Source organism: Lygodium microphyllum, chromosome 9 (genome assembly GCF_053477565.2).
Source record: "Lygodium microphyllum isolate KBCC chromosome 9, Lygodium_microphyllum_v1.1.10, whole genome shotgun sequence".
Taxonomy (NCBI): domain Eukaryota; kingdom Viridiplantae; phylum Streptophyta; class Polypodiopsida; order Schizaeales; family Lygodiaceae; genus Lygodium; species Lygodium microphyllum.
Genome location: NC_141143.1, coordinates 85,528,743 through 85,553,002, shown reverse-complemented (window position 1 = coordinate 85,553,002; position 24,260 = coordinate 85,528,743). Strand labels below are relative to the sequence as shown.

Here is a 24,260-nt window from a genome sequence, read left to right as displayed (position 1 = left end):
AGAAATCCATCTATGCTTTAGATAATTTCAAGTAACTCGAGACATTCCTACCATCAAATAATTTCCTTTCACTAGCCACATCTTCCATAGTTTTAGTTGTTGTGTTTTCATACTATGCATTCACTTGCAATTGCATATGTTGCATTATTTACTGCTGATGAAGTGAGGGTAGGATTACCTAGAGTGTAAAGTTGGGGGTGGTGATACCGCAAATGGTGGGCTGCACCATGATTGCCTTGAGAAAAGTTGGAGGTTTGCCTCAAGTGCAATGCCTTAAGTTGAATGTAAGGGAATTGCATTGATCATGAGCAATACACTAATTGCTTTGAGTGTGGAAGGGAGTGGTGAATGTCTTGAGAGGGAGAAATGGCAAGATTAGCATTATAGTGCTTTTCCTTCAAGTTAGTGAGCAACACAAGCATTGCTTTTCCTTATTTTGAAAGAAAAGCAATTAGATATGAGGTGCTTGTGTTTGTCTTGAGTGGTTTATGGAGTAAGATGATTGTTTTAAGAGGAGGGAGGTATGAGTTTCCTCAAGTGCAACTACCTAAGGTAGAGAATAGGGTGTGACATTTGCTAGGGTTGTTTGTTTTGAGTGGGGCAAGTCACTTATTTCTTTGAGCAAGGGAGGAAGTGATGATTGTTTCCTTGAGTGTGAGTTGAGGATTAAGAACCTCTAGCACATTCTCTAAGCTCACTTCTTAGCTTGAGCTTGTAAAAGGCATGGTAGAAGGAGTGGGTGTGTTAATGCAAGCCCTTGAGTTCAAGACCATGCTATGGAGATCAAAGTCATGAGGATAGTGTTATTAATGATGAGAAGAATGATTGTCTTAGTGGTTGATCAACTTGAGTTGGCATGATTAAGTGATTGGCATGTCTTTTCTCATTGTGGCCCTATTCACACACCTCACTTGTGACACTACAAGGTCATGCCATAAATTTGGCACTCAATTTTGTCAAATACTTTTGGCCCTCATCCACTACACTTGAGTGACTACATGCATTGATTATGCAAACAAAGGAACCTAGGTCTAGACTTTGAAGATACACGCTCACATTGCATCTATCCAAAACAGTCCAATACATCTACATCACAACCATGATTTGCATTTCTTGCAATTAGTGTAGTCCAAGAGACCACAACCCACACACGAAGTTCATCAAACACTTCCCATGATTTTGTAAATGTTCCACATTTTGGATACATATCCATCAGAGCATTGCCAAGCTCTTGAGAAGAAATCAATCTTCTCACATTCCATCCTCACACACTTGCCACTCCATTGCCATCACCCTTGGCCCACAACTCTTGAGCCTCAAGTTTATCATTGACCAATAATATTGTCCCTCTTTAGCCTTGTTTATAGTGGTCTTCAAATATTTTATACCCAACAAACTCAATCTTTTGCCCTTCTTCACTTCTTGTAGTGCAATAATGTCAAACCTTCTTCTCTTAAGTATAGAAAAATATACCTCTCTTCCATGCTACGTCTTGAAATCCCACATAATCCATGCAATAGTTGTCAAGTGAATATTGATTTGAGTCCTACTAGTAGAATTCATATGCATCTTCAAAGGTCTCATCCTAGTGGTTTTGAATGGGATAAGAGATGATACCCTACCTGTAAGGTCAAGTAGTCAAGAAACTTAGCAAGGTTTAAGGTCATAAGCAAGGTTAAGAGTCTTTAAGTTGTTATGCCCTTTTTTGAGGGTTTGTGAATTTTTTCCCATAAAATGTATTTACCTCATTGTTTAAAAGAATCAAAGGTTCTATTATAGATGGGCTGGTTAGTAAGCAAGGAAAATATACCTACAGAGAGGTGCTTTAAAAAAGATCATTACTAACTACTTGTCACTAACGATGTGCCCAAGTCAAACTCCGAGTCACTACAAGGATTTGAGCTAGTAGCGACGCCGATTAGCGATGGCGGATAGCGGCGTCGCTATTGGCATCGCTATTGGCATCGCTATTTGCGACGCAAATAGCGACGCCGCAGGGAAAAAAAGCGCGGCCGAAACCAGAGCGCCGTTTTCATTTTCTTTTCTTCGCCTTTTGAGAGCGAGAGCGAGGGAGAGAGCGAAGGCTTTGTGAGAGAAGAAGAGGAAGAGACTTGTTGCCGCCGCCGCCACCACCGCCGTTGTTCGCGAAGGAGAGGAGGAGCCCTCGTTGCAAAGAGAAGCCGCCCACGCTCGCCATATCTCATTGGTGAGTCTCCCTCTCTCTTTCTTTTGTTTGTTGAAGGTTTAAATCGTTCTCTTTTGCTTGTTTAGGAGAGGAAATGAAAGAGAAGGAGAGGGAGAGGGAGAGAGAGGGAGAGAAAGAGAGGGAGAAAGAGAGGGAGAGGGAGAGGGAGAGGGAGAGGGAGAGAAAGAGAGGGAGAGTGCGTTCTCTCTCTCTCTCTCTCCCTTTTACTTGTTTAATGTTTAAATTACTTTCTTTTTTGCTTGTTGAAGAGAGGAAACGAGAGAGTAAGAGAGAAAGAGAGGGAGAGGGAGAGAGAGAGGGAGAGGGAAAGAAAGAGAAAGAGAAAGAGAAATAGAAATAGAGGGAGAGGGAGAGGGAGGGGAAGGAAATAAGAGAGGGAGAGAAAGAGAAAGAGAGGGAGGAGGGGGAGAGAGCATTCTCTCTCTCCCTCTCCCTTTTGCTTGTTTAATGTTTGAATCACTTTATTTTTTGCTTGTTTAGGAGAGGAAATGAGAGAGAAAGAGAACGAGAGGGAGAGGAAGGGGAAGGAAATGAGAGAGGGATAGAAAGAGAAAGAGAGGGAGAGTGCATTGTATCTCTCCCTCTCCCTTTTGCTTGGAGGATGTTTAAATCACTTTATTTTTTGCTTGTTTAGGAAATGAGAGAGAAAGAGAGATAGAGAGGGAGAGGGAGAAAAAGAGAAAGAGAGGGAGAGGGAGAGGGAGAGGGAGGGGAAGGAAATGAGAGAGGGAGAGAAAGAGAACGAGAGGGAGAGGGAGGGGAAGGAAAAGAGAGATAGAGAGGGAGAGGGAGAAAAAGAGAAAGAGAGGGAGAGGGAGAGGGAGGGGAAGGAAATGAGAGAGGGAGAGAAAGAGAACGAGAGGGAGAGGGAGAGGGTGAGAGAAAGAGAGAAAGAGAGGGAGAGGGAGGGGAAGGAAAAGAGAGATAGAGAGGGAGAGGGAGAAAAAGAGAAAGAGAGGGAGAGGGAGAGGGAGAGGGAGGGGAAGGAAATGAGAGAGGGAGAGAAAGAGAACGAGAGGGAGAGGGTGAGAGAAAGAGAGAAAGAGAGGGAGAGGGAGGGGAAGGAAATTTAAGATAATAGACTTATTGATAATGGTATGCAATGTGCTTTGCCATGAGCCACGTACTTCATCAAAATGAACCCAAAATTATTGTTATAGAAGAAGAAACCCTTAAATTGAGTATAGGATAATTTCTCTCAGGTCTTATGACTATGAGTAGAATTGATTGAAATAAATTTTATTACTATAGTTATAAAATTTCATAGATGGCGCGCATTAATTTTAAAATGGATTACTTATACTCAAAGCCGAGATATAACAAATAATTATCTACCGGGACAAACAAATCGTTGAGCATGATACAAGGCCGAGATATAACATCGGAAAATCTCTCGACTACTATATACAATGCAAGGTTTATGGTCAACTTGCAACTTGACGTACATCTTCTACATCTCCATAAAGCTATCCATTTAAGCCTCGTTTGCTGTAATGTAGATAAGATGGCAAACGAAGAAGGTCTTATTATTCAAGACCGCGAGATGTATCTTAATCAGCATGTCCCATGTCCTTGCTCTCAATGCAAGTTGGCAATTAGACGAAAACACCGATTGTCTATAGAACACGTACGACGATTTGGCGAGTTTCAATCTGAGATCATTGATCAGGCGATTGCGGATTTTCAGCAAATGGTAATTTGAAGTTAGCATTTTTCATGCATTGTACTCTCAAGCTAATTGAAAACCATACACAAAAAGATTGGGTCTTGTTGGCAAATTTTGTATCCAGGGGGGTGATGTCTCGACCTAAGGGGGGGTGTACCCTTTGCGGCCAATTAGAAGAGTTCGTGGACGTGCGATGGATGGATTGCAGGAGCCAATCGACCACTTGCAAGGCCCATCTATACCGTCAATGCCAGAGAAGACAGACAACCTTCCCGACTTGCCTACAATCTTGGAGCCTGAGATGGAGGCAATGAACGATGCATTGATTCCCATGGATGTTGAGACATCTGACCCGCTTAGAGAGGAAGCATCCATACCATTATATGATGGGTGTTGAGTATCTCGGTTGAAGACATTGCTTGCACTCTTAAGTGTGCAAGCAAAATACGGTTGGAGCGATACGAGTGTGACTGAGTTATTCAGGTACCTTGCATATAGACTTCATTGTTTTTAAAAAAAAACAGTATTATTGCAAACATTTGTGTTTTTTCAAGGTGTTTTATGCTTTTTTTTAGGTTATTGAAATATCATATATTGCCACTTGCAAACACCATGCCTGAGTCTCGTGATGATGCACGACATGTTTTACGGAAGCTTGACATGGACTACAATAACATCCATGCATGTATCAACGACTGCATATTGTTTCGAGATGAATATGAGACTATGGAGACATGTCCAAAGTGTGGTGCTCACAGGTATCGACAGGACTTGCAAGGGCAGACCATCCCTCAAAAAGTTCTGACACTTTTCGCTCATCCCCCGCATAAACCACATGTTTCGCACGTTTGCCATGGCAAGCTTGACAACGTGGCATGTGCAGAATAGGTCCACGGATGGAGTTCAACGAATATCAGCAGATTCGCGCGCATGGAGCCACATTGACTCTACCTTCCCAGGCTTTGCGCGAGAGCCAAGGAATCTTCGGCTCGGTCTCGCCATGGATGGTGTGAACCCATTCGGTCTGCGCTCGACTTCTTACAGTGTGTGGCCTATAGTGCTTGTCAACTACAACATTTCTCCATGGCTTTCTACGAAGAAAGGACATCTCATCCTTAGCTTGCTCGTCTCGGGCCGCTACAAAGTAAAAAATATGGACGTGTATCTTTGTCCATTAGTCGATGAGCTTAAGATTTTGTGGGAGGAGGGGGTCACGGTGCAAGATATGAGCAGGCGCGATGGTCGGCGGTCAGCCAACATTCGAGCCATTCTCATGTGGACGATGCATGACTTTTCGGGATTGGGAGAGTGCTCAGGTGAGCAGAGCTTTGTTCTTGCTGGTAATATCTATATTTTATTTCATTCAATCAAGTATTCACTAGGTCGTGGATCGCCTTGCAGGTCTTGTTACCTCAGGTTATCATGCATGTCCATTGTGTGGGCCACAGTTAGACTCCCGAAGGTCACGAACCATGAAGAAGATGGTATATCAAGGACACACCGCTTTCTTGCCGGAGGATCATGAACTCAGGGAAGGTTTTCTTGGACGACCTCCAGCACGTATGAATGCTGCAAGCTGGTACGAGCTGAAAATGGTAAACTCGGAATCACATCCAAATGGAATGCGACGGTTCTCAGTTTTCTACGAGTTGCCATATTGGACCCACTTACAGGTCAACCACTTATTGGATTCATATGCATATTTTCAAAAATGTGGGCAGCTTGCTATGGGACCACATCATAGGAAAGAGAGACACTATAGGGTCACGAATGGATTTAAAGGAGGTAGGTAAGATGGAGGCGCTTTGGCCGCAGTCGAGTGCTGAAGGGGGAGTGCAGCTTCCTCGCGCTCCCTGGGTTTTTTCTATCAAAGAAGAGCGCATTGTGAAGCAAGTAATTAAGTCTATCCGCACTCCGACGGGTATGATGCATTCTCTCAGGTCCGCATTTTCTAAAGATGACCAAATGTCTGGGCTAAAATCCCATGATTGGCATAAGATATGTCAGGTTTGTGAACAGAATGGATTTTAATTAGCGTGGACATTTTGAAATTTGAAAAGTGACAATTATTCTCAATGCTTTCTCATTTGTGGCAGTTTGTCCTACCGATCGCGATTGCGGGATGCCTAGCTCCAGAAATTCGCGGGGCCATTTACAAGTTGTCGACTTTAGTACAATGGATCTCATAGAAAGAGATTAAGACGTCCTCTATTGAATCCGCAAGGCGGGGAGCAGTTGAGACGGTCTGTCTCTTTGAGAAATACCTGCCCACTAGCATGCTCACGATACAAGTTCACCTTCTTGTGCATCTTGTGGACGAAGTGGAGATTGCTGGACGTGTCCATACACGATGGATGCTCTTCTTGGAGTGCTTCATGAAAACCCTGAAAGGCTTTGTGCGACAACGAGCTCGTCCGGAAGGTAGCATGGTGGAAGGTTGGTTGGTGTCAGAGGCGTTAGTGCATATCTCACAATGGCTACCAACGGTGGAACCAGACAATGAAATGCTATGGACGCTGAAGGACGATGATAGGCTGACTGGAGACGTGGTGGTTGGAAATGGGGTAGAAAAAAGAATGGATGCCTCAATGGAAGAGAAGGTGAATCGCTTTTGTATGTTGCACCATGCGTCCATGGAGACGTGGCTCGCCAAGTACCAGATTGTAAGGTAAGATCGAGAGGAAGCGCGAGCTGAATTCCGACGCAGTATGCGTCACCGACCGATTCGATATCCCGAAGGCATGGAGGAGATGCCACGGTTTATGTCAACACGATGGTTGCATGGAGCCTTGACCGCAGCATCCAGCGAAGGGACAGAGGTCTCAATGGAGGAGTGGGAGTTCTCGAGGGGATGTAGTCCAAAGGTAATGAGGGGTTTAGAATGTGTCGTATCTAAATTTGCTTGCTACATCTAATTTGAGTGTTTCAATGTGCAGTACAAAATATATAGTGCAGTGTGGTCGCGCGGACGGCATTTTCGGGTGGAGTGTATTGACCAAATGCGCTTCACAATGGACTGTGGTGTCATGGCAAGGTTTGAGCAAGAGAGCCGGCGACGAGAAACGGATCCGAACACGGTTGTGTATGAGATGGAGTGTTTTGGAAACTTGCAAAGTATTATTGCGGTGGATTACTGTAGCTTCTCCATGATACTATTCGATGTGCAGTGGTTCAAAGTGGTACTTGGAGGAGCTGGAGCAACAGTTCGACGAGGTCCATCTGGATTTCTCGAAATAGATTCCGAAAAAAAATGGATGGATTTGCGCGACACCTTTGTGTTGCCGGCCCATTGTGAACAGGTACAAATAGTTATTTGCTTGCTAATTGTAATACGACATGGTTTATGTCACAATGGTTTGAAGTCGCTTTGTAAGTGTTTGTGAACAGGTAATCTTCTATCCAAACCCCCGACAACCTCGATGGTGGTATGTTATACCTTCAACTCCTCGAGGTGCGAGAGTATATGATCAAAGCGATGTTCCAGGCATAGATGAAGAAAATATGCAAATAGAGGGATCGATATTACAAGGGGTGGAGGCCACCGCAAGCTTGGAGCCCGCATCGGCTAACAATGATGGAAATACAGAAGTCGTAGAATTTTTTGAGAACGAGACAGATTCGTTCTTTTGTGGTGACATGTCTATCGACCTTCCAGTGTATGCAGAGTTGTGTTAGGAGATTAACATGGGACCATAGAATACTTCATTCTTGGAGAATTGTATTATTCAATTCGTTGTTTAGATCTTTCATAAAGGTAGATAAGATACGCATTTGAAGAGGGATTTTTCAAAAATGATTTATATTAATGTGCTTTGTATAGTTTAAATTGATTATTCTAACATCATTTTTTATCTGTGCAGGTATTGACATTTTCAGGATGAGTCGAGGGATGAGCGATGAGGAGTTTCAGGACATGATGACACGCATGTCTCCAGATCAGCTCGCGAGATTCAGAGAGATGGCAGATCAAGAGCTGTCTCGTTCTTCTTCAGGGCGCTCTGCTAGATCAGCTTCAGCTAGATCAGCTTCAGTGCGATCAGATGCTTCAGCTTCGAGCAGACGATCTCGACGCTCGCGACTTGGGCCAGAGGGAGGGACTGCGACTGCAGGAGGATCAGGGGGGTGCTGCTGTGGAGACACGGACGTGGTGTCTTCGTCTCGTCGTTCAGCTGGAGCTGCGTCACCTCCAGGATTTGTCACACCTGTGGGAACGTCCACTCCAGTTACTCCGGCTTTTGCGCAGCCGTCGGCAGATGGCACGCCTTTTGGTGGCACTCCTTTTGGTGGCACCCCCTTTGGTGGCATCCCTTTGAGTGGCACTCCGGGAGAGGGTACCCCCGTCGGTACATCGGATGTGCAGGGGTCTCCTGGATATGCCCAGGAGCGTGGACGAAGATGGGAGAGGGTCCATCTTAGGCATACTCCTAGGGGTTATGGATACCTAGTGGATGGTAGGTCAGGAGCCATCATCATGAATGATGAGGGGAGGAGGGTGATGGCTCACATGAGGGAGTTGTGCCAACAAGATTTTCGGCACAACGTCCTGGATCATTGGAGGAACATACCAGAGGGGAGCAAGGACTACATAGTAGCATCCTTGCACGAGGAGTTCCCGGTGCCAGCCGCCGCAGTGGATAGATTCTCTACGGGCTGGATGATGGATTGCATGCATGCATACATGTCACATAGACGATCCGACGCACGCAAGACAATCAAGAGTGGGGCTCCAAAGACCGAGTGGTTAGATACAGACGACTGGCGCCGACTGAGAGAGGAGGCTACAAATTCGCCAGGACGTTGGAGTCAGCACAGCGGGAGGCGGCGAGGGCATGAATCGAGGCCGGATCGGAAAATCATCTTGGGAGTGGCGGCCACACGACATATTTGGAGAACTTTGTAAGTTTCTCTTTTGTTTTGCTTATTTATTTTTTTGAGATATTCTTTGTACTGACAATCATGTTTCTAATAATTAGCATTTTGTTTTCTTTGCAGCACTCCGTTACAAATCGCGATCCGCAAGGCCTTGAGACTCGATATGCAGAGAGGCACGGTTTCAGGGCATTGATCGACCGATTGTATAGACGCGGCGGCCCTGTAAGTCACTCATCTTTCTTGTCCGTAGTTACCATGAGATATTTGAATGCATTATTGTATGGTGGATTGATATGTTGTTTCTTTTTCTGCAGAATCTGTTTGATACTCCTTTGCAGTGGGACGAGCTTTCGGGGGACGAGGATTTGTAGCTCGCCCTTGGATCCTTAGAGCTCACACACCTTTAGTTTTTAGTCGCTCGATCTATGTACACATTTTCTATGTATTAGTGATATTGTTTCATGATTGTACCAATCGCATTTTATGTGATATCATGTATTTATTTCATGTATCAGTTTTATGATTTCAGTATACATTCTTTTTGTTTGCAAACGCTTTGTATGTAGCAGTGCAGAAACTATTTTGTATGGCTCTCATACAGCACACAGCTGCCCTGCCACAATTTTTTTTTTCTCTGTTACCGTCGCTATTTGCGTCGCAAATTTACTGCACGCGTCGCTATTGGCGTCGCTATGAGCGTCGTAAATAACTGTAACCATCGCTATATGCGTCGCTATATGCGACGCATATAGCGACGGATATAGAGACGATTCTATGGCGTCGTCAATAACGATGCTTTTTGCGACGCCGGGGCAAATTTTGTTGTTTGTATTTTCGTCGCTTTAAACGTCGCTATAAGGTCTATATCTTGTAGTGAGTGTCAAGGGTAACCCTTCCTACTCATTACATCATTTTCTTCTTGCTATAAGATTTCCTCTTTTAGTTCAAATTCTTTGTGATCATGAATGAGACATATAGTGCTCCTTTCATTGGAGTAAAATTTCAATTGTTGCAAATAAAAGCTTTTTTCTTATGGCTTTCTGCGTGCACCCTGAAAATTCAAAGGAAAATCCATATTCACTCGAATAAGTGATGTGTGATCAAGCTTTCCTTTCAGCTTAGCCATAGGAATTTAACCTATACATACATGTGCATGCCAACCCTTCTTTTTTCGTGCTAATTCTTTTAAAGAACAAACCATGATTAAGACATTAACTAATCTTGAAATAGCATATAACTCATCATGCTTACTTAGTGGATCTTCGTCACTTCAGGTATCTCCCTTCGTTGCTCTCCCTTCGATTAATGAAAAGCGTGCACTGTGAAGAGAAACCCTGAGTTTGCGCTTTTGTCAACTGCATTGCTTAAGCGACGAAATAACACTTCGTCACTTAAGCGATAGATTGCAGTTTGCAAGCGTCGCTTAGGCTATCGCTTAAGCGACGGCCTTAGCAAGGACACTTAGCGACGGTTCTCCTCGTGTAAGCAAGGGAAATGTTTAAAAATTCAAATGCCATCGCTTAAAAGACAGTTTTCTCGCTTAAGCGACGACCCATGTTATCACTCAAGCGATGTTCGGTTTTTTTACTCCCTCGCTACACACACTCATGGGGCTAGTAGTGAAAGAAAAGGAAATGTTACTTATGAGAGAGAGGGAAAGGGAGGGGGTTTTAATTTTTAAAAGGGAGTTTTGGAAAATGGGGTAGGTTCGGGAAGCCTTTTGGAGGTTCGAGGCTTCCGGAACCTACATACAACCAAAAGACTATTTTATTTCATCTTTCTCCCTCTCTCGGACTTTTTCTCTTTCTTTTTCTTTTTCTTCTCTCTCTCTCTCTCTCCCTCTCTCTCTCAAAGTGTGTGAAAAATTATGTCCAAAGAATTTTAGATTTAAAAAAACTTTTAAAAAGTTTAATTTTAAAAAAAGTTTAAATTAAAAAGGTGAGAGAGGGAGAGAGAGAAACTTTTGAGTTAAAAAGAAGTTTGATTTAATTGAGAGAGAGAGAGAGAACACCTAAGCCATACACGAGAGAGAGTGAGAGTGAGAGAGAGAGAAAGAGAGAAAACCTAAGCCGTACATGAGAGAGAGAGAGAGAGGGGGGAGAGGGGAGGAATCTAATTAAAAAGGGGAGGGGGAAGAGAAATGAAGAGATCATTATATGTGTGAGAGAGGGGAGGGGTTTTTAATTGAAAAGAGAGAGAGAGAGAGAGAGAGAGAGAGAGAGAGAGAGAGAGAGAGAAGGGAGGGGGACTTTAATTAAAAAGAGAAGGGTGAAGAGAAAAGGGGAGATTATTTTTGAGAGAGGGGAACTTGGAAGGGAAGATATTTTAATTTTAAAAAGTGAGTTTTGGAAAAGTTGACATGTTCAAGAAGGGCTATGGAAGTTTGAGATTTCTTGAACCTACAACCAAAATAATATATAGTAGAAAGAAGTAAGATAAGAGTTTTCATTTTTAAAATGTAAGAAAAATAATTGAACAAATTCCAAGGAAAACTTTTAGATATAGACCCTTTTAAATAATAATAAAAACTAGCGTTCTACGCGCGCTTCGCGCACATAGAATGCTAGGCCGTGAGCCTCGAAGCGGCAAGTGAAGTTGCTGTGCTATTGCACAGTAACTTCGCTCAACAATCCATTTCTTATATTTCTTTCTCCTCTTTTTCCTCTCTCTCTCTCTCTCCCCCAAATTTCCTATGTCTTTTCTCTCTCTCTCTCTCTCTCTCTCCTTTTATTCTCCCCTCTCTCTCCTCTCTTTTGCTTCTCTCCCTCTCCTCTTTTTTTCTTTTTTTTCTTCTTATCTCTCTCTCTTCATTCTCTTTTTAAAAATTTTCTTCTCTCTCTCTCTCTCTCTCTCTCCTTTTCTTCTCTTTGTGTTTTTCTTCTCTCTCTCTCTCTCTTCCTTCTCTCATTCTCCTCTATTTTTTATTCTCTCTCTCTTTTTAAATTTTATCTTTTCTCTCTTTATAATTCTCTATGCATGTTCTCTCTCTCTTCTTCTTCTTCTTCTTTCACTTTCTTTCCTCTCCCTCCCCCCCAATCTCTCTTAAAGTATGTAAATTTTATTTTTTCTCTATATATAATTCTCTCTTTATGTTTATATTTTCTCTTTTCTTCTCCTCTCTCTCTCTCTCTCTCTCTCTAGGGAGAAGAATTTAATTAAAAAAGGGATGGAGAAAAAAAAGAGAGAGATTATAAGTGAGAGAGAGGGGAAGGGGTTTTAATTTTAAAAAAGGAGGTGAGAGGGAGGAGGAAGGCTTTAATAAAAAAAGGGAAGGGGAAGAGAAAATGAGATATTGCAAGTGAGAAAGAGAGGATAAGAAGGGGTTTTGATTGAAAAATGGAGGTTTGAAAAAAAAGGTAGGTTCGGGAAGTGGGAAGGGGAGGGGGAGGGGGAGGGGGAAGGGAAAGGGGAAGGCTTTAATGAAAAAAAGAAAAAGGAAGAAAAAATGAGATATTGCAGGTGAGAAAAAAAGTAGAGGAAAGGGTTTTGATTGAAAAAGGAAGTTTAAAAAAAGGGGTAGATTCGAGAAACCTTGGAGGTTCAGAGCTTTCCAAATCTATAGCTAAAATAATATAGTAATAAGATAAGATATCAATTATCTTTTTATTAAATATTTAAATTTGTTTAAACCAATTTAATTTATAAGATCAGGGGAATTGGAATTTAGGCCGGTTCAATTCAAAATGTGAAGTTTTGGTTGGGCGGCGGCCCGGCGGGCCGTGCGCAAAACGTGCTGCCTTCAAGAGTCTGCCATTTGACGTTTTTGACTCTAGTCCGTTGAAGCGATTCCTTGCAAGACACTTCTCTTCTAAGACGTTCTTAAATATCAAGAGAGTGAGCCTCAGTGCTGAATCAATCCTGATTCCTCAGACTTAGATTCCATATAATATAATAGTTGAAGGAAATGGAGTAACAGTGGTCGACCGTCAAGAGACACAGAGAGAGAGAGAGAGAGAGAGAGAGAGAGAGAGAGAAAGAGAAAAGAGACTCAGCGAGGGAGATGAAGAAGCAGGAACCAGATAGTTATAGGCTAGAGCAATTACACGCAGTCCTGGTGCCATTTCCGCTGGTAGGTCACGTGAGGCCCTGTGTGGAACTAGCAAGAAAGCTTGCGAAGCGAGGGGTGCTGGTGACAGTGGCCAATTTCCACAACATCATCGCTTCACTCCAGAAAAAGCAGAAGCAGAAGAAGGAGCTGAAGAACGATGGACGCCAAGAAGAGGACGGAGAGGAATTAATGAGGTTCGTAGGCTTGCCAGATGGCCTCCCTGAAGACCACCCGCGCAATCCGGCGAGCTATGAGTACTTCCAAGCGGTGCAGAAAAACATGGCAGGGCCGTTGCAGGCCTACATACAGAAGCAGCAGCGGCAAAGTAGAGCTGGAGATGGAGGAGGGGAGGAGGTGCCAATAACGTGCATTATAGCAGATGCATTTTTGCCGTGGACACGGGATGTGGCGGAGGCTCTCAATCTGAGTCGCGTCCTGCTATGGACCTCCAGCGCCGCCACCTTCTCTATATGCCGCCACGGGGACCTGCTGGTGCGCAACGGCATCATCCAGGCACCTGGTAAGCTTACTGTGTGTGTGTTTGTTTGTTTTATCTTTCTTCTGCTTAACAAATTTTGTCTCTTCCTGATATTGCTGCCATTAATGTGGCGCCGACCCGACGAGTCCAGCTCGCTCCGACTTCACCCCCCCTCCTCCCGACGCCCTCATCGACTACATCCCCGGCCTGCCCCCCCTCACCCCAGCTGACCTCCCCTCCGTCCTACAAGCTGGCGACTGGCGCACTGAGTTTTTGCAAACCCTCTTCCAGCGCACAGACGATGCCCTCTGCATGTTGGTGCACTCTGTGTACGAGCTTGAGAAGGGCGTCTTCGATGAGCTCCACAACATCAATTGCAGCCCCCCGTTGCTCCCCGTCGGACCCCTGTACAGCTCCCCTCCATCCTCAGAGGATGAGGCCGATAAAGAATGCCTGGCATGGCTAGGACAGCAGGAGAGGGAGAGCGTCGTGTACATCTCGTGGGGCACCTTGTACAGAGCAAAGAGGCAGGAGATAGAGGAGATCGCTGCTGCCCTGGAGATGATGGAGGGGCAGGCCTTCCTGTGGGTCGTAGGGTCGGACAACCGCCCCGACGATGGTATGCTAGATGCATTTAGGGAGAGGACCGAGGCAAGGGGCAAGGTCGTGCCATGGGCTCCCCAGACCACGGTTCTCGAGCACCCTTCCACCGGTGCATTCGTGTCACATTGCGGTTGGAACTCCACCTTAGAAAGCGTGCTCGCGGGTGTGCCAATCGTCGCATGGCCGCGTGACGCCGAGCAAGCCACGAATGCCAAGTTCATCGAGGATGAGTGGCGTGTGGGTGTGCGGCTTCCCCACGTGCACCCTCTTCATCGAGACGATCTTTGTAAGGCCATACAAATGGTTACCATGGATCCTGAATTTCGCCTCCAAATGCGTGAGTTGTCTATCTCGTGTTCCACTAGCTCTTCCTCCCATTCCAGCGTCGATGGCTTTCTTCGTAGTATGAGATTTGAAACTCAGAAAAATCTTTGATACCATTCTTCAGCTGTTTTTTCAATGTGTGTTCAAACTTAGAGGGAACTCAAAAGTGCATATTGTCGAGCATATAAGACAATCTTACACAAAGGCCCAAATGATCAATAAGATGATGATCTGCTTTAAAGGACATCACAATACTAGGTTGTTAAATGATTCATGTCATCTACATGTTTTGTTTAGCATGTTATGAGCATTGTTATTGCTAATATCATTGTGAGGCAACATTTAATCTAAAAAGGTCTTTCATAGGATTGCTTCTTAGTTTGCAAGGTTAATTTTTTGAAGGTTGAGCCTTATGGGCTTCGCTTTAGATTCCACTTCAACTTCTCTTATTGCATGTTACACATGAAACATAAGACCATTTTTGGGCTAAACTTTTTCTCCTTGTTTTGAATTATCATATTTTGAGTAATTTTTAAGTAATAAAATAAATAAAGGTAGTAGTTATACTCTGAGCGTGTGTGCATGTGTGCAATAATACTTTCCATCTCCTTGGTGTTCTAAACCCTTCTACTCACCTCAATAGGTTCTCTTGGTGGCCTCCGTAGCCCCTTTCAAGGTTTTCCAAGCCTTGTCGGCTTTCCCACCCTTTGGTTGGTCTCTTTGGGCCTCGCCTCAAGGCTACCTCACCCTCTTATTAGCCTTTTTCGCCCTCGCCCTAAGCCCCTTTCTTCATTCCACCATGCCTAAAGTAAAATGTTCCCCTCCATACTCCCTTAATAACCCTCCATGATCATCACAACCATAGTTAGAGGCTCCACCCAAGCTAGATAAGAAAATAGGTTGATCTTACACACAACTAGATAATGTCAATACCACACTTAATGCTTAAGAAAAATCATCACATGGAAGTAGGTGTTAATTTACAAATTTAGGTCCACATGGCCACATGTGGAAGGCTGAGGGGAGTGAAGCATTTGGAGCTTGTTTTATGAATGATGTTGGTGAGGCCATGCCACGATTCACGAACCAACATGAACCAGATTTTGGCTACAAATTCTCAACCTCCTTATCCTTCCAAGGTGGTATAGTATAGATCTCTAACAATTCTGTATAATATACTTATAATAGTAATGATAATTTATAAAATGAGTCTATTCGCAAAAAGATGTATAGTTAGGACATCCTCAAAAGACTTTAAGACACGTAGGCTTCTTTACAAGCCTATTAATTTCATAAACATGTATTCTAGCCAATAAAAAATTAGACATGTTCAAACCTTGAAGTTTGCTAGAGAGAGAGAGAAAGTATGTCACATGAGAGATGGGTAAAATTAATACTATTATGTCACAAGTTTATCTCCTCTATTATAGAATTTTTTTTGAGAAAATTCACATATATAATAAATGTGTATGGAACAAGGTAGATATTTTCCAATATCTCTCCATATGTACATGGGTTGGGAAGGATAAATCTTTAAATACCAAGTTTTTTATTAGCTAGCTATATTTCTAAATCATTTAGATATATTAAATTGCATTTCTCTCATCTCTTATTATGACAATTATGAAAAATATTTGCATCTACTATAGCGTTATATAAGTGGATGTAATAAAGTGGTTTTAATAAAAATGAAAAAATATCACAAGAGACATTTTTTTCAAAAATATAGTAAAAGCTCTTTGTGGGAGCTCACGCTCGGCTACCAAGACCCACGAACTATTTATTGTTTCAAGCATTTCAAGCCAAGTGCAATGGCTACCTCTCACATTGCCGTGTGCACTCTTATGCCTACAAATGTAGTGAGCTTATATTCATGCTTGATCGAGTTGCTTCCTCCCTCAAGCACTCCGGTAGCTCCATGTTCCAAGGTGCAAGCTCAAGCAAGCTCGATCCTTAAGCTCTAAGCTCTATGCTCCATTCCCGCACGCACAAGAGAAGAGAAGAAGAGAGGAGAAGATGGAGAGTTTCTCCACCAAGTCCCTCACCCTCACACACTCACTTCCTCACACTCCCTCTTTTATACACAAGCACAAGCAAGCAAGCAAGCAAGAAGAAGAAGAAGAGAGCTAGTTTCGGCTACACACAAGAATGAGCTTCTCCGTTCACTTTTTCCTTTTATACAACCCTAATCTCCTTTGGACACCCATCACTTTTTTATATGGCCCACCATTTTAACTTAATGTTTTTTTTTCTTATTCCCTTTCTATTTACATTGTGCCTTCACCCATGCTCATCTACATTTATAAACTACACAGAAGGGAGTCGGGCACTCTCTTATAAAAATTTAGGTGTGTGCCTTTGCATTTAAAATGCGTATTTTCTCTTTTGCGCTTGCCCCAAACTTTTAAGGTTGCCCTTGCGCTTTTGGCATTTTTTCCCCTTATTTCTTCAATCGGGCTATCTTTGGCTGCTTTACTCTGTATCTTTTTAATTTTCTTTACATTGGGGTTAACATTACCTCCTCCTAGCTGAGTGCCATAGTTCCACGGCACTTACTGGCACTTATTGATGAGGACTCGGGTGGTTGAAGGGTTGCCATGTGGATTTATGAATGGACTTATGGAGATTGGACATGGAGAAGAAGCATCATGAAATGGATGTGAGATCATGGACGTTGAGAGTAGATTGAGTGGATGATGAGGACCTTCAAAGTTAGTGGTCAATTCATGGATAGTTGAATATACCCAAAAAGGAAAAGGAAGTGCACTACATGGGCGGTATGCTTACCTCATCGTGCAATAGTGCGGGTGTTCGTGCTAATGAAAGTGGGAGTTGGGTCAAACCTCAGGGAAACTTGTGATATTATCTCATACTTAAGGACCCAGTTTGTGTAGAAGGGAAGGTGCTATGGATGTGACTTAGGGCGATATGTCTATAACCGTAGACGAGCGCAAACTCCCTTGCCCTTGATATACCCTAAGTGTGAAGTGGGGGGAGCACAAATTCCCTAGGTGTGGCTTGCCCTTGATATGCCCTAAGTGTGAAGTGGGGGCAGAGTGAGGGCTAGGGGGCTAGGCACGGAGCTGGTTGATTGAGGCCACAAAACGCACTTAACTTGAGACCCCCTAGGTGCAGTGTTTATGGCACTCTAATATTACATGGGAAAGCTCCTTGTTCCTTTCCTTTGGCTTTGTATGGTGGGTCTTTTCTTTTTTTTCTCTTTTCTTTTCTCTCTTTTTTTAAAAGAGATACATTAGGAGGAAGCATGCTAGATATCATCCTAATGCTCTTCAGTAGTTACATTTCGAGGGGCATTAGAGACTTTTAGTGGTCAAAAGGAGGGAGGGCAAATAAGAGGAGAGAGAAGGAGTAGCGCATCCAATAGAATGGATGCCAACATTACGTTGGATTTTCTAAAATTTTACTCACAAAATAGCAAAAAATACTTGAAAACCTTTTTTGTTTAAGGAGAATATCCTCTAAATATCACTATCTATGGACAAGAAGAAGATTTGGAAAGATTTTGGAGGGAGGTTTGGGGAGATTTTGGGAGGGAGGTTTTTCAAAAACTCCTTGCCTTCTCCTAACTACTAAGATCTTCTCCTCCTTCTAGGGCTCTCTGCACTCTTTTTTTGTTGTCAATCTCTAATGGCTTCCCACCCTCATCATCTAAGTTCTTGATGTTCTGGCAATGGTCGCAAACAATGCTACGCTCTTGCCTTGCAGACCTTCAACTTCTATCTTCTCTATCTTGGTTCCCATTACCCTTGATGGGAATACATGGACAGAAGTTCTCATCTCTAAGGGATCTTGGGTGCTCATGCAGCCACGACGAGGAAAGCGCAAGCATGAGGAAAGTGTCTATAAATAGGCATGGAAGGGACGTGTGGTGGACTTTAAAATTCCACATGGCAAAACAACTATGAAGGAGGTGCTCGTGCAGTACATCTACATGCGCCATCAGATTGTAATGGCACCTAGATATGAGACAAGGCTTCCATCTCATAGGCCAAACTGTAGGTTTGGCTTATCCTCTTGGGTTTTATATATTGTTATTGTCATTGCTTTAAAAATTTATTACATTCTACGTGATAATGTTGTGTGTCATTGCTTGAGACATTTATCCTTCATCTTGAGGAGTGGCAACCCATTGAGTGCATTGTAGGAGTCATCCATATGCTTCATGGACATGTTGAACAATTACAGTATGAGGGAAGGACTGGGGGGAGCCTTGTAGATGAAGGCCTCTTCTTTTATGATCATTTTTACCAACTTCAAGGTTACCTCCAAGCACTCCCTTTAGATGTAGATAGGAACACATTGGCATGGCCAATGCTTGATTGCTTTGGAGTAGAGTCCACACAAAGCAAGATATATAGAGATATGAAACAATCATTACGGGTTACCATTCCAACGAAATTAGTGAAGATTATGCTATCTATACCTGTCAACATTTTTGTGAAACTGTTCCGGGAGTTTGATGTTAACGTTACCAAGACAATGCTAGTTTGTATGCGAATGGACAACAAATTGCTAGCAAAGATACTGTAGAGCCAATGGTTCATGAAACAAGTGGGACATGTACATTGTCACATTGTCCTTGATACAATTGTAGTAAAGTACATGATCACAACCCAAAATTTTATACTATTGTTTTATACATGTAATAGCAGCCAAAGTATAGGAGTCAACTATCAATTCGGCATTGATGATTATATGCCTACCCAAAATCCCTTCAACAAAAAGTCTACTATAAATTGTTGAATTCTTGGCCGCAACATAACATAGTATCCTGCAATAAACCACAATTGCAGACGTGTATTTCAAAAAGGGCTTCGCCTTCTTCACAAGAGCAGCCCATTGACATCTAATATTATCAATCTCTGTACCCAAAACAAGAAAGCATGTCACAAATTCAAACATCCAAGATACTTAATGGAGAAGGTTAGATGACCAAGATCACTCAAACACAAACAAAACATTAATGCTCAAAACTCAAATTGGTAATTCTACCAAACAGTTTGTTTACATGGATGGATACTGAGAAACAAAGTTTGATACATTCAAGTAAGCCTCCTAGAGTTACATGAATGGTCATATAGAATACAAATTCACAGAGCACAACAGGAGACTGTAAAGAATTCTTCAATTACAAGAGAATTAAAAATGATATCCAAGGAAAGGCACCGAAATGCTTAGAATCAATTATGTGTAAGGGAATGTCATGAGCTATGGCGTCAATTAAGAGTCAGAGTTGGGAGAAGGTGGACTTGATGATTCCTTCATTCTCTTTGGGGAGCACTCTCGATCATTCTCGTCTTCCACCTCCGGTATCAACATCATCGTGGAGGGGCCTTCATCAGGTTGCAGTAGTGCATCCCTATATAGCCTTGTTTTCTTTTCCCTCATGAATCTTCTCTTCCCATATGGATGTAGGTCCTCAACTTGTGTCATCCTTGCTGCAATAGGTTGATCCACATACGACAAATAATATGGCATTCGAAGCACTTGGCATCCATATCCCATACCAAAAACTTGCAAAGTAAATTTATTTGCTACCAATATCACCTTCTCGGCATTGGTTGCCATAGGATGGCCACCCAAATACCTTGAAACTACCTTCACTGCAAAAAGAGGTAGCGTCGCATTGTCTGGAGAGAAATTCTCGTGAAATATTATGATCTGTCAAGAAACAAGAAAAGAAAATATGCTTGTAAGGAAACATTGCCAAATAATATGTATATAGATATTTGTCTCTCAGTTGTGTGCTGTACATACGACTTGTTACATTTTTATGATTGAAACATCCCACATAGTGGGCCAACCCGAAATCCTTTCTGGCCTCTTTTAAATTGGAGGAAGATGAGGATGCACTACCTACCGACCTAATTTCTCTGGCTCTTTCAATGAACTCATCTTCGCAAATGAGAAGTTGGAAATCAAACATATCAAAATTGAAAAATGCCATAGTAATAGCAACCACTTAACACTGTCTAAGAACAAAAGGAACACGCACTACCAGATGATTCTCATCATTTTCTAGCATTCTTCTTAACCATAGCGGGATTTTCCCCCCAATGTCTTGCATTGCTTCTCTCTTTTGGATCCTGCCCATGTCCAACACTCCTAAACGCTCTACAGCTTAAGCAGTCTCTATCTCGAGGGAAACTAGCTCTCTTGTGACTTAGCCTCCTCAAAGCTTGTCATTGCCTAAGTTGAAAGATGGTATTATCTTATTTCTTGGTTTGACTCCATTTATGGATTTGAAATTAGCTCTTTGTTTTATTGCATTGAAAGAAGGATATACAAGCATCTATGGACCATTAGGTTAAGAAGTGTGGCCCCAAAAAGTGCTACCACTAGCTCAACTTTGGAGTGGTACCTTACTATCTAAATGATTTTGTTGAATGGTAGACTCTCTACTATACTTCATTGCATAGCACTTTGCAAGCTCTATAGCCTTCAAAATTCTAGTGGGACATTGAGCCATAATATGGGCTAATAATTTAGGCTCTAATGCATACATGAGAGGTAATTCTAATAGATTTGAATGCTAGAAAGTTGCTTGTTTAGTTGAATCAAGAATTTGAGGTTGTCAATCCAAAACCACTTATGGGATAGTGTGAACATGAAGGAGTGAACAAATTTTTTTGCAAGTTATAAGTTAATCAGTCTTAAAAGAAGCAAAACATAAAAGAACTCAATGAATGGAAGAAAGGGAGTGCCATTTTTTCAATGCCCCATTTTTTCCTTCTAAAATACCATTTTATGCTTGTTTAAATCATGCCTCTTCCTCCCAAGATTGAGATCCCTGAATTCTTCACTCAATATTGCGAGAAACAACAAGAGATTTTATGCATTGTATAAAAAGTTTAAATTTCAATCTTTCTCTCTCCTCTCTCTCTCTCTCTCTCTCTCTCTAATCAATATTCATATGGATTGAGAGGATGAGGAAAAATGGATGTCAGTTTGTGATGAGATGTGAGGAATGGAATAAGGAAGCAGAAAATAGGCATAAGCCATTGTAAAAGAGTGTCAGTAGCTTCTCATTTTCAAAATATCGTTCTTATAATGAAAAATGATTGAATATGCTCAAATATTTTTGAAATCATAGAATAATTAATCATTTCTAGCAATTTTATGTAATAAAAATCAAATCCATAAAATTCGTAATGCGAGATTTAGTAGAAAAATAATAAATTTATGGATTTTTATGGTTCAAATGGTATTCTTATAGAGTTATATTGAATGCATTGCTAAATCACAATCCACATAAGCTTTATGAATTTAAAATTAAGAAAACTAGGAATTAATAGTAAAATAAATGATAAAAATAGATTTTGATATAGAAAAAATAATAATAAAATTATATATATATATATATATATATATATATATATATATATATATAATTACTATAAATTAGCTATATGTGTGTGGATATATGGTGAAGGTAGAGCATGGGGATTTGCCTCACTACACCTCCATCTTGTTGAGATATCGAGCTCCACTCGTGATATGCCAGGGTGACAGTTGTGCATTTATGTCACCGACTTGTCAGTTGTTGCAGATGCGGTTGGTATACCGCCCATGAATAATAGCTACATGACAGCTATCCTTATCTACTCTAGTTCGTGGCTCAGTTAGTATGCCACCTTAGTTAGTTGAGTTTGGTTTGAGACCCATATATAGGGTTCTTCTATTTCTATGTACTAGAGTTCTTTTGGCTTACACAACTAAGAAGAGGAAAACTGTTTTCAGCCTCCACCTTTGTGTGTATTCCCCCATTGTGCAAGCAAGAAAGCTACAAGTGAGACTCCTTCCTTCTCTCCCATAATCTTGACACATCTTTATGTGAAAGTATGTGTTTATGGCATTGAAAAAATGACATAAAACACCCTCTTTAACCGATGCACATTTGCAAAACCTAAACGGTAGGGAAAGTTAAGTATCAATTAAATTTTAATTTTCGTGTATATTTTGATATATAGGACTTACTTCAATTAATTTTAAAGGGACGATAACATGGATCTGTTTAGTGTAGTTTCTAAGGGATGAAGTAATACAATATAAAGAAAATAATTGAAAGAATGTTTTTTTCACATGGCACATTGACTAATTTGTAGCTAATTTGTTTGAGCAATATATAACATTACACCTTGCATTTGTATCCTTATACATGTTATCAAGAAAGACGAAGTCTCTTAGATACATTGCAATTGGTTGCTAAAACTATTAACCAATGATGAGAGTGAGGATCCCTAAGCTATAGGATAGTATGATTTTCTTTTGGGGACTGATTAAATGAGAAAACAAAAATATCTCTTGGAATGTATAGTTTGAAAAAAGAGTAGAAAATGTTACGATTGTATTTTGTGTTTAAGACAGTGCATCTTGGGACTAATCCGGGGGGTGTACAAGAGCAGTAGAAGCCATAACAATCAATTGGGAAATGCTTTGTATGTGTGTGCAATGAGGTATTAGTCACTTGTATGTATGGGATACTTCCTCTACTTGAGTTGGTATGGGAAAATTTATTAGAGTACAAATTGATACAAATGCATGATTTAGCTACATTAGTATATAACCTCCAGATGCTACTATTATATATGAGGCCGTGAGGGTGGTTTGTTGAGCATAGGAGGCCCAACTAGAGCCTTAGAGTTAGTATAGGAGGTCCTGACATGCCTATAACTATGTTGATCACTAATGTAATAGTTGCAATGAAGTTCCCAACAATGATACAAGCAAAGCATAAGATAAAAGAGTATATAATAATTTACCGTGTTCCCTGTCAAGAATCGCATGATGGTGGGGGGGACTTGTTGAGCTGTTGCACCAAACACACACTATATATATAAGAGGAAGCTCACTCAAGAACACAAGAAGAGAGATGCATGCCAAAACATTTTCTTGCTGATTTCTTCTTCTTCTTCCACACACTATACAATGTACACAAAGTATAGATAAGATACAACATAAAGGAAAGTGGCCTACTAAGTCAAATAGTGCATAATAGACTACACTAATCGATTGGTACTATATCTTTGCCAGCTGTAGAGGTAGGTGTAACAAACTAAATATAATAAGTGATAAGTTAGTGGCCATGTGAGTATCATAATGACCACCACCATGCTAAGTGTAGACGTGTGGACCCATCTAGCCAGGTGGTCCATCATCAATGTTTGCACATGTTGAGCTTGCCATCTCAACATTCCCTAAGAGGTGCATAAATGCATCCTCAGAAATGGCTTACTCCTTATTTAATAGCTTGAAAGTACCAAATTTCAATATCTAAAGTGAACATGTGGTCAACTCTACTTCCTTTTGCGACCAACCTGCACTTATCATTAAAGTCTTCTACAAAACAACCTTTTGCATTGAATCAAACCTGCAACCCTTGCTCTACCATTTGATCAATAGACACTAGATTCTTTGTGATTGATGGAACATATAATACATCTGTCAGACTCTTTGCCTGGTCATCATGCAAGGACAAGAAGGAAACCTTTCCAATGTGCGAAATTGGGTGGCATGAATCATCACCTATCTACACATAACCTAGATTTTGTAAGTCATGCATCTCTCCAAACCATTCAACATGACTAGTCATATGACTAGATGCACGTGAATTAACATACCATACATCATCATGTGTCCCCTTTCCTGTAACTGCATTCATCATATGTTGCATAACAAACATATGTTCATTTTTGTCTTCATTCTGTCGTGAAGACGATACATAGTTTCCTTGTTGCAATTTACCACTGGGAATATATCTTTCTTAGCATAACAATGGGCTGCAATCTGACCTATTTTGCCACAATAATGGCAAACAATAGCTGAATTTTTAGAATCTATGTTCTGTCATCCACCTCTTCCTCTAGAGCTCCCTCTCGGCCTCCTGAAATTTGAATTTCACCAAATTGCTGATTGAACCTGTTCTACTAGTTATCATTGGCACATCCCATACCATGGCCTCTCGAAGAGGGTCTACCACATCTTCTTCCTAAACTTGAGTAAAATGCTTGGACTAGTTTCAACATTTCTTTTAGACGAGTCG

At 41.6% G+C, this 24,260-nt stretch overlaps 1 protein-coding gene across 1 annotated transcript; it reads left to right on the top strand.

Moving 5' to 3' along the window:
* The first annotated feature begins 12,615 nt into the window (after nt 1-12,615).
* Nucleotides 12,616-14,545, top strand: LOC148031255 (gallate 1-beta-glucosyltransferase 84A24-like). The gene is made up of 2 exons (XM_087685711.1): nt 12,616-13,312; nt 13,422-14,545. The coding sequence occupies exons 1-2, from the start codon at nt 12,745-12,747 to the stop codon at nt 14,306-14,308; spliced, it is 1,455 nt and encodes a 484-aa protein (XP_087541837.1). The 5' UTR covers nt 12,616-12,744; the 3' UTR covers nt 14,309-14,545.
* Nucleotides 14,546-24,260: the final 9,715 nt, after the last annotated feature.